The sequence below is a fragment of the Choloepus didactylus genome, chromosome 27, assembly GCF_015220235.1.
Source record: "Choloepus didactylus isolate mChoDid1 chromosome 27, mChoDid1.pri, whole genome shotgun sequence".
Taxonomy (NCBI): domain Eukaryota; kingdom Metazoa; phylum Chordata; class Mammalia; order Pilosa; family Megalonychidae; genus Choloepus; species Choloepus didactylus.
Window position 1 is genome coordinate 22,496,237 of NC_051333.1, and position 10,432 is coordinate 22,506,668.

Genomic DNA, 10,432 nt, shown 5'->3' on the forward strand with positions numbered 1-10,432 from the left:
GATATGGAACATTTCTTTTTTTCCCTCAGTGTAGGAATTAAACAATTAATACTAGTATTCTTTTGTGGTATAGTCAAGAGTACAGATTTCATATGTTGTTATATTTAAAAATACATTTATGAACTGAAAAAAGAAAGTGAGAGAAAAGTGGAAATGGTTGTGTATGTGGGAAGCTCCAGTTTCTGGTATGTATTAATAGATGAAATATCTCAAATGTCACCATCTAAGAAAATTTGCGAATGATTTAATCAGTAATGTAGGAGAAAAACCAATTTTTATAAAGAAGAGTAAAAAACTTCTCCAAATAGGAGAAGAATTGCTCATATAGACAGTTCTGAATGTGCCCGTCTTCCTATACAGCACTATTTAATTGCTCAATTTTAAGAAGCCTACTTGAAAAACTATGGTGCTATAAGGTGACTGTTCTCAGAAACTTGACTTTTCTTATTGCTACTTGCCAATATAGAGAGATACTGATGATGAGAAATAGAATTTATAGCATGCATGGCATAGGCTTGCTAGAAAAAATATACAGAAGTTCTAAATCTTTATTTTAAAGAATTAAAGTGATTTTTATTAACATACTAATTTTGATTTCATATTTAACCTTCTTCCTTGGCTTTGCTAATAGACCTGCTACTTAGTGGAAAACCACAAACTTTGAAATCTGCCTGGGTTCAGTCAAGTACTAGCTCTTCTTGTAGCGATGTGGGACTTTAGGCAGACTGCTTAACTTGCTGGTCTGTTTTCTCAGCTGTGATATGAGGATAATAATAGTACATATGTCTTAGAGTTAGAAAGATTCAGTGTGAAAACATGGAAAGCATTTACTCTGTTTGACACAGGTAGTACACACACAAATGTCATAGTACCACCACAGAGATGGAAGAATTGAAATTATGTCTGAAAAGAACGTGGCACACTGCCTGGCACATATTAAATACTCAAAGGTACTTACTGTTGTAGTGCTTGTTTAAAGTCTTGGGCAAACGTGAACTGTCTGAACTGTACCTTTTCTTTAGCGAGAGAGGCAGAGAGGCGCAGTAAAACAGAGTAACCTATCGGAGCAGAGCGGAGCTCAGACTGCTGACCAGGGAAGCAGTGACCGGCCCGAGAGGCCTGCACTGAAACAAGCTGCTCCCAGGAACAGGCGACTGCTCCGCAGACACACGGCGAACGAGGCCATTGGAGCCAAGAGCCCAGAGACTGCTGGCAACCTAACCGCTCCCCAAGAGTCGACTGTCCCCCAGTCTCAACAGCAATAAGGAATTGTTCAGTATGCTGCCAAAAAGTGAATACTCCACAAGAACATGCCAAGCATGAATATGCTTAGAACTAAATGTACCTTCAAATAAGTGGCTTCAGAGAGTGTAAGTCTTCAGTAGAAAGTTCCTGAAAGCTTTTCTGTAAGACAGTGGCTGAGGGAAGAGTGCAACAAAAAAATATTATCACTTCTTTCTTCTTCGAAGCTAATGAATGCACTTGAAAAGGAATGCCAAAAGTTCCAAGTGTCCAGATCCTTAAGTCTGGGGTGCATTATTCTTTTTAAGTATTAGGGTTCCATGGTTAAAATGAGAGATTTCATCACCAGATCCTTAAATCTGGGGTGCACTATTTCTTTCTAAGTAAGAGGGTTCCTTGGTTACAATGAGAGATTTCATCACCAGATTCTGACCTCCTTCTACCAAAAGGTGCTAGATCTGTGATGTGTATAAATTAGCCAACTGCAAGCTACAAGAATTTGTCCATCTGGGATAAGCTGAAGAGACGCAGCCCTAGGTTTCGTGGGACTGCGGTGGCCAGGCAGAAAAGTCACATCTTAGATCCGGGAGACTGTTCCTTCACACAGCAACACAGGCACCCAAAGATGCCTAGATGCCGTCTGGATGTTCATTTTGGTGAAACAGGCATCTTAGACCCATCCTACACCCTTTATATGAGAAAAGTTGAGTATAATTTTTCTTCCAACAGTGTAAGTAGATATTTTGTCACTGCACATATGCACCTGTAGCAGTATCTCTGGAAACATCCCTTTCCGTTAAGAACCTCCCTTAAATGTCACCCCTGAAGGATGGTTATTGAACTAGAGGGTAGATTTGGCACATCTTTTCTTAGTCTTTTGATTCAAATTCGAAAATTAACAGCACAACCAGGTTAAAGTTACTTTAAGTTAGAATTTATCACCATTTGTTTTTATAAATTTCTATAGATAATACTGTTATTTTTTTATGTTATTAATTGGTCTGGAGCAACAAACATGGTTTTTTTCTGAGTACATTTTCAAATAACTTTGTAATAGAAGTTTTGTGCATGTTCTTGGAAATACTTGTGTATGTATAGAAGGGAGGGGCTGATTATTTTTCTACAAAGTAATTTATGATTTCTAATTTTCTAATGTTCCTTGGATATGTGCCAAATGATGGAAAAGAAACAGTAAACTTTATGATTCTTCAGTGTGTCATGGTATGCTTTTTTAGTTTATGTTTTGTTATGGAGATATATATTTTCCATTCTCTATGCTGTACACATATTCTTTGCTTCTGGAAAAATGTTTCTCTATTGGATGAAATGTACATTTTAGTTTTCAGTTACAGATGGGTGATTGAAACATGTAAACTTGATCAGTCAGAGTCCACCTGACCAGGGCCGACTTATTCAGTAGCACTACCTGAGACCCTCAAAAATGTTTCAATTTCTTATAAAATCTCAAGGACAAAAATGAACATAAGACAGTTTCCTAGTCCAAACAGGAACTGAACATTGTTGCTTTGCCGATTTCTTTGTTCTGATTTATTTTTCCTACTTTCCCTACTCTGAAACAAGACAATCTTACTGACAAGTTGGTGTGGTTCTATCCTGCCCTAATTAGGAAACTATATCCTGTATTTTTTAGACATAGCCATTTTTAAGCTGCAAATACATACATTTGATACCACCTTATTTTGGGGTGTACAATGGAATTTTTAAAACACTTTTGTGTATACTCACATTTAATTCTAACTCTTGCCCTGGCTGGTAGAATTGTCACATGAGCAAATAGGTTCTGAGACATCTCAGAGCCAGGGTCAAAGCCAGGTTGTTGGTGGCATCTGAACTGGCCACTATCGTTTGTAGATACCAATGCTGTGAATGAAACTGTCAGTCATAGGGCAAAAGCCTCCTCTTTTTGAGCTATTTTAGCAATCAGTAGTGTGAGCCATCTTACTTGGCTACCTCAATTACTTTTAAGAACACTTGTTTTTCTCCCCACTTCCCAGACAGAACTGTACTCTGCCCCCTTAATTGCTCTCAAGATCCTCTATGCTTGTATATGGAACCACTTAAGTGTCTTTGGAGAACAGGAATATAGCAATATTTAAACCACTTCAGTAGCTCCCATTAGGGCAGGGGTTACTCTGCAAGAAGAAGCATGTACGCAGAGAATTGTGTAGTTTTCCTCCAGCACTTTTACATTTTAAAGCTAAAATTTACATACACACAACTGCCAAATCCCTGACCAGATTTTACTCGTGGCAATTTACAATTCTGTTCCTTTAAAAAAAAATTCTGATGTTCTTAATGGTTCTATTCATTCCTTTCTTTATTCAGGAATGTTGGACACTTACTTCAATACTTTCTTTGTTGACTATCATCATTACAAATTTCAAATATAAACAACCATCAGCAGTAAGTGAGCTAAAGGAGAGACTGGGTAGAATGCAAACGACATTTTCCATCACTGTCTGCTACTAATCCTAGTCATCTTATCAAAGAAGGTCCACTTCCTTATGGGTTAGGTCTACAGGACTCAGCAGTTTAAAAGGTTACACCAAATAGTTCCGTTGACAATTGTTTGATTGAAATTTATAAGCAAAGTTAGAATTTTTCATAACCTAATAGAACTCAGCACCATAATGTCACCTGTAACTTTATCAGTGAACAACCCAGAACAAATATTTACAATGAAAGTTTAACTGCTGAACTGTCTCAGCTGTATTAGAAGTCATGTCTCGTAAAAATATGTTTATTTTGTTGAACTATTATTACCAGTATGTCCTAGTTATTTTGATAATTTTTTTCAATGGCAGTATCACTCTAGTTAGGTTGTTTTGCCAGGGGGGTGTTGTTAAATAATTTAATTTCCATGCCTTTGAAAAGTGGATTATAAATAAAGCCAAGTGCAGTTTTTTGTTTTTTTTTTAACATTAAATGGCAGGATTCAGTGCTATGTGCAGGAAGAGAAACAGCTTACTACTTTTATATCCTGTCTCGGAAATACTAGATGTGCTCAGATGTTAAAAGTTTATTCGGCTTAAATCCATGGCTTTTAATTTCCAAAATGTTTCTGGCTGTTGTTGCTGTTATTTTCTTTTTACTGACAAGTGCTTTAAATACTTCTATTTCTGCTAAGGCCATTTTCCCTACCTAACACTAATTTTACAACTGCAATACACGTGTTTAAAAGCTTTTGGTAGGAAGGAAAAAATTCAAACTGTAGATCTTGTTGTCATTCAACTGTCATACTAAAGCAACTTTGCCCAAATTGTTTAATTTTGAAAAACGAGTTTATTTTTTTAAAGGCATATTACACAAGAAACAAAGTAAACATTAAATCAGATCTTAACTTCTACAAAGTATTATCTGTCCTAGAATTGTTCCATTAAGTTCAGTCTCTAAACATTTTTAATTCAATAATCATCATCTTCATCAGAGTCCATTACTTTTCTTCTGTTGAACTGGGGGGAAAATTAAGAGAGTGTCATAACATGTTTAATAAAGCACACCTCAGATTTTCTGAGAAAGATCTTTCCACCTACTTCAGCAAGACATTTTTGTGTCTTTAAAACAACTTAGTGATCTAAGGGGGTGAAGGCTGGGGATATTTTATAGGTTTGGACTCCCTCAATATATTCAGCCTTTCTCCCCAAACTTCCATGTGTTACAAAATGAAAACTATGGGCCGGGACATGCTTTGATACGCCAGATGCATATTCAATACTTAACATTTAAAATATCAGTTTTTCTATACAAGCCATGTGCATGTTGGGAAACTTACTTTAACTGTTGTTTTCTTTTCTGTTTGTTGGCTTACTTTTTCAAGGATTTCTATTAAACCTTGTTCTGATACCTGGGACAACCAGATAGAAAAACAGTACCTTTTTAAACAAAGAATTTTTCTCAGTTGATTTAATTTCTAGGGCTTGGGGGCAGAGGTCAAAAGAAAAGGAGTGGTGGGACAGGAGGTTAAAATCACTGGATATAATTCCTGGCTCAGTTTCCAAAAAAAATTTACTCAGCTGTTCCTTACTTGAGAAGGAGGGGAGAGAAATATCCACCAAATAGCTCTCAGAAAAATTCAAAGTTAACAGACAGTTAAAAAGCCTTTATCGCCACTAGCAGAGAATTAAAATCAACTACTCTAGGCAGTGTTTTCAGTGTGAGGGACATAGACACAACACCTCTGTCCCTAAGAAGCTTAAATGCCACCTTGAGGGAAGTAAGTCACACTCAAAAACATGAGCCGGTGGTTCTCAGGGAAAGGAGGGGAAGGACTGAACCCCACAGCTGTGACAGCAGAGGCTTCCCAGTCTAGGTGGGGCTCTGCATCTTAAAAGGAAGGTCAGGCTTGCCAGAACATACCCCTCAAGTTGACACAGCAGCACACATAGTAATGAAGGAAGCTTAGTATCTCCTCATTTGTTAACTTCTACCTTTGGCAGTATTTTAACTGGTATTATAGGCAAACCTTGTTTCCAGCGCAGAAGCAATTTAAGCTAGTTGACCCTAAAAATCACTGGGTCTCACAGACATCAGCCAGGTTCCGTGGCAGTGTCAGGAAGGGAGAAGCATAACAGTTATCTTTTAGGATTTATGGTAAGCAAAACTACTCTCTCCTTAAAACATGTCTTCACAGAAATATTCAACAAGAATTCTGTCATCAGATGAAGATGAGATTGCCCTTCTGAAGACATGTTTTGATAAAGTAGGTAATAATAGGTAAAAGTTGCCTCAAAGCAGTCCAAGCTTACCTTCCCACTTAGTTGTCCATATCTTGCCATCTGTATAAGGTAATTCTCTACTGCTTTAGTTTTTTCGGGCTTTACAAGTGCTAAATTACTTACTAAAAGAAAAAAATATATATATACACAAAAGGTTTCAAAACTAAATGGACTTATATTTATATCTTAAAACCAGGAACCAACATTTCAAAGCACTTGTTTTAACTCTTCTGACCAGAGAAGTAGGTAGGGCAGACAGTATTTGTTGCCCCTCTCAAAAAAGAAGAAACTAAAGTTCAGTCATGTCAATCTCACCACACAGAGGCAGTGATAGAGCCAAGATTAAACTTGGGCCCTCAGTGTCTAAACCCCTTGATTTTTTGTTTCTGACTTTTAAAAATATACAGCTGCTCTCTGGAAAGCAATTATTTATCCTGACACATACTCAAACAGTCTGGTAATGGTCTGAGAAGAAAAATTTTAATATTAAACTATTAATATTAACCATCAATATTTACAACACAAACCTTGAGTTAAACAAATAGTCCCATGTAAAAAAAAACTCTTTGCAATTCATCTGATAATATAATTAATCTATCTTGAAGTACAAAAATCTTTTGCTAAAGGCAATTAATGGTAGTGCTTTATGCTGCCTCTTCTAAATTCAAACTGGCTTTAAGTTATAATAGAAGATACCGGTTCATTTTGATAGGCTCATTTTATTTTTATTCATGGTTTTCTTTTAGGGCTTTATTCTGAAAATCTTCAAACACATTAAAACAGGGAACACAGTAATTCCCTAAGCCCCATCACCCACTTCAACTACAACCAATAGTTTTGATTGACTCAACTTAAGAGTTAACTCTTTCCTATAAATTTTACCCAATATGCATTTAGGGAACATCTCTTTGGTAAGAGAAAACTGAGCTGGAACTTTTAATAAAGAGTAAGTACATTTCTCTAGGTTGATAAAGTTTACACGTCTTACAAATAATCCATATATCAAATGTTTCTAGGCTAAACAAATATTTAATCTAGAGATAGCAATAATTTCATGTTATCATCTCCCCATCCAACTGAATCAAGCCAATGTCATCTGTTACGGAAATAACAGAAATGGAAGATGCTTACACCTGGCGCGGGCTGACTGATCCAGAACCTGGGCTAGGATACTGTTTCTCATTTCTGCTTCCCTGCAACAAAAACACAGATCAAAGCAAAATAAATTAGAACTACACTGTTAGCATCCTTATTGAACATACCAAAAAAGTATCTCATTCAATAAGTTTACTGAGATGGAAGCCTGCTGCAGCTAGTAGGAGTGCAAATGGTAGCAGCTATATTACAGAAGAATCCATCCTTGCCTTCAAAGAGCCAATTTTATATTACAGGGGTATAAACCTACCAGGTTGGAAGGTAAAACTAACTTTTCAAAATTCAGCTAACCATCATTACCAACATTTAGTAAGTACGTAGTTGTGTGACAGGTGCTAGAAATTTGTATTGGGATTTCAGGCTTTTAGAAGGACCAAGAGATTAATCTTGAAATTAGAGATGAAGATGCTGTGACCCAGGAAAGCTATGTTAAAAGAGAAACAGACAACTAGCAGAGCTAGAACCAAATCTCATGTTTCAAAATCTCAGTTCTATGCATCATCTCTAGCATATATTGGGGGGTGGGGTTGTTCATGTTTACAGGACAGTGGTTTTCAAACTTTGACGCAGCAAAACTACCCCCCCCCCCATGAAGTCTTTCAAAGAATATAATACACAAAACAGGCAAAAGCAGGGCTGCTTTGGCTGAATTAGAGGAGGACCTGGGGCTGGCTGGCCATGCCTATCAACCATCTCCATATGAGGGGCCCTTGGGCTCCTGGAACATGACTTGAAGACCATGTCCCTAGGCCATTTGCTTCTCTCTCCCGAGTACTTCAACCCTGCCATGAACTACTATTACTACATTTCATTGAATCTAAATGCCTTCGACTGTAAGATGCACTATAATTCCATGTATCTCTAAGAAAGAGAAAACATCCTAGATGAGGTATCTAATTAGGAGACACCCACCCACACATGCACCCCAAAGCTGAGGTATCAAAGAGCAACATTCTCAGTACAAAGAAAACAAGAAATAAACCAGCCATGTAGAAAGGGACAGCAAGGAAGTTTGCATGCATCAACCTTGGCCCTGAGTGGAGGAAAAAAAAAAGTTCCTCTGAGAATTTGGCCTACAAGCTTTAGTCTTACAGGTTTGCTGTCTCAATTCACACTGCCAGGTTGGAAGGAGGGGGAACCTCAAGCAGACAATTTAATTTTAAGATATCTCAAGTTAGAAATGTCTACAAATGAAGACAGAAGCCAAAGTAAATCCCCTCTGGAACAATCCAGAAGACGGATGGATTATGAGATGCATCTCAGTTTCAGAAATATTAAAATGTGAAAACATGTACATCTCAGAATTAATGAAGTCTGTGTAGTTTTACTTTCTTCATAGCACTTAGCACTATGCTAAGGGCTTACCATTGGTATTCTCCCACTACTATAAGTCACATGAGGGCAGGGACCTTCTCTGTCTTGCCTAATTTTCTAGATCCAACACAGTGCCTGATCCAGAGCAGGTGCTCAATAAATACCTGCTGAATGAATGTATTAAAAGATAGCATGGTGGGGTAATCAGATATTCATTCAACAAGTTGCCATGTGTGAGATGCCTGGCCATGTGCTGGAATAAAACAATGATAGACACAACATCACCGTGTAATTGCAATACAATGTAGTATGTTCTATGGGGCTCCATTCATATTTATTTAATTAACAAATTAATAATTTGATGACGCTGATCTATGGAAAATCACTGTGCCAGGAAAAACTTTAAAGATTCACACACCTATTAAAATAAGTAAAGGAAAAAGACCTTTTGGTGAAATCAACCTTCAAAAAGTTCAGAGCTCTAGTCCATACCTGTGCTTTGCTTCCTGTTGTGCTGCATCGCTAGGATCCTGCAAGAAAAAAAACTTTGATGAAGCAATATCCCAGGAAAAAAAAATTATTTTGTTTCTGATACAGAGAGAATAGGCTCCTACAATGGTAGACTGCTTTACTATATAATTAAAAGCCGGTCATCACAGACATCAACGGGATAGTTTGCACTTAATTAACGACAATGTTTTGATAAGCTTCTAAAGTCACAAATCAATAGTGTTTTAGAACACAAACAACTAACAGGGAGGGGCATCCCTGTACTACGATACTTCATTGTATGGGGAAAGAATAATTTCTGGAATATAAAACATGCCTCGTTGTTGGGAACCGGAATGATTCAATGGCGCTTTCTTCGAGACCAGTACCCCTCCACCCTTGATATATGACTACTTGAGCATCTTACTGATGTGATTTGAGTTTAGTGTCCAGTTCCTCCCCTGGACTGTCAACTCCGATAAGGCAGATGTTGGTCTGTTCTCTGAGAACCCTCAGCAGCGAGCACATAACAAAACCCTCAAAAAATGTTTGTTGGCTACTTGAGCCAGAACAACTGAATTCTAGAAAACAATCCGGCTTGCTCGTCGGCTGGAATAGTAATCGAAGCAGGCTAGAACCAGGGAGAGACGAGGGAGCTGGGCATTCTGCTTCCGACTCCCAGGTCATGTACGACGGCATTTCACCGCCTGGCCCGGGCGAGGAGGGCTTCTGCCGGGGACAGGCCCTGTGCTGGATCCACCCGGGGACCGCACGTGGTCGGCACCGTCCGCTGGGCCGCCCGAGCCCCCGCGTGACGGGGAAGGGCCGGAGGCCGGCTTCGCCTCCCGGGGGACGGCGGCGGGGTCCTAGGCCCGTGGGCGCCAAGAGCCTCTGCCTGGGCCGCGCCCTCCAGCGAGGGCTAGGTCGGCGCCCCGCAGGGGACGGGTTCTGCGGCCGCACTCACCCCGTGCTTCGCCTGCAGCTCCGCCAGCCTCTGCTTCCTCAGCGCCTCCAGCTCCTCTTCCGCCATGGCGAGGCCGTCCGAGACCGAGCAGCCGCAGCCACCCGCGGTTCCACCCCAGAGGGACTCCCGCAGACCCTCCGCGCCAGCAAGGCCCTCGCTCCTGCGCAGGCGCCCGCAGCGCCCAGGCATCACCAATCCATCCCGGAGCCGTGCGGCTGGTCGCAGCCAGGGCGCCGCGAAGAGGCCCGACTGCCCGATCCCTGGCTGTCGGCGGGACGCTGCGGCGGGGCTGTGAGCTGAAATGCACCGAGGGACTTGGGGGACGCTTCCATCTCGGGGCTGGGCCCCTCTTCATATGTCCCTGAGCTGCGTCTTGGAAAAGATAATCATCTAAACTTATAACATCAACAAGAAAATGCATAATAATAATAGGAACCCGGGGCTCAGAAAGGCTAAGTGAAACGACAGAAATGTTCTAAAACTGTGGTGGTTATGGTTGCACAACTCTTAAGTTTATTAAAAGGCATTGCAT

General features: G+C 39.8%; 2 protein-coding genes across 7 annotated transcripts in view; one reads left to right on the top strand and one right to left on the bottom strand.

Annotated features, from left to right (window-relative positions):
• Window positions 1-2,456, top strand: part of ANKRD27 (ankyrin repeat domain 27) — a 68,345-nt gene extending 65,889 nt beyond the window's left edge. For 4 of the 5 annotated variants that reach the window (XM_037819297.1, XM_037819298.1, XM_037819295.1 and 1 more), the window contains one exon: window positions 1,023-2,456. In XM_037819297.1, coding sequence (XP_037675225.1) covers window positions 1,023-1,265 — 243 coding nt within the window. In that variant the 3' untranslated portion in view covers window positions 1,266-2,456. The remainder of the gene's footprint in view (window positions 1-1,022) is intronic. The other variant, XM_037819299.1, reaches the window with a different exon arrangement.
• Window positions 2,457-4,525: 2,069 nt separating this feature from the next.
• On the bottom strand, window positions 4,526-10,094 carry PDCD5 (programmed cell death 5). 2 transcript variants are annotated; one of them, XM_037819300.1, is made up of 6 exons: window positions 9,901-10,092; window positions 8,940-8,977; window positions 7,110-7,171; window positions 6,009-6,100; window positions 5,036-5,107; window positions 4,526-4,715 (listed from the first exon to the last, which is right to left on the bottom strand). In XM_037819300.1, the coding sequence occupies exons 1-6, from the start codon at window positions 10,087-10,089 to the stop codon at window positions 4,668-4,670; spliced, it is 501 nt and encodes a 166-aa protein (XP_037675228.1). In that variant the 5' UTR covers window positions 10,090-10,092; the 3' UTR covers window positions 4,526-4,667. The 2 variants fall into 2 exon arrangements, with proteins under 2 accessions (XP_037675228.1, XP_037675229.1); XM_037819301.1 differs by lacking the exon at window positions 5,036-5,107 and having other exon boundaries at window positions 9,901-10,094.
• Window positions 10,095-10,432: the final 338 nt, after the last annotated feature.

Bases quoted from the DNA above. Each gene is read 5' to 3' on its own strand.
- PDCD5 (XM_037819300.1), bottom strand. From the start codon at position 10,089: ATGCCTGGGCGCTGCGGGCGCCTGCGCAGGAGCGAGGGCCTTGCTGGC. The intron at 7,172-8,939 runs GTATGGACTAGA...TTTTTGTTGCAG, and splicing joins CAACAGGAAGCAAAGCACAG to GGAAGCAGAAATGAGAAACA. The intron at 6,101-7,109 runs GTAAGCATCTTC...TTTTTCTTTTAG, and splicing joins TCAGTCAGCCCGCGCCAGGT to TAAGTAATTTAGCACTTGTA.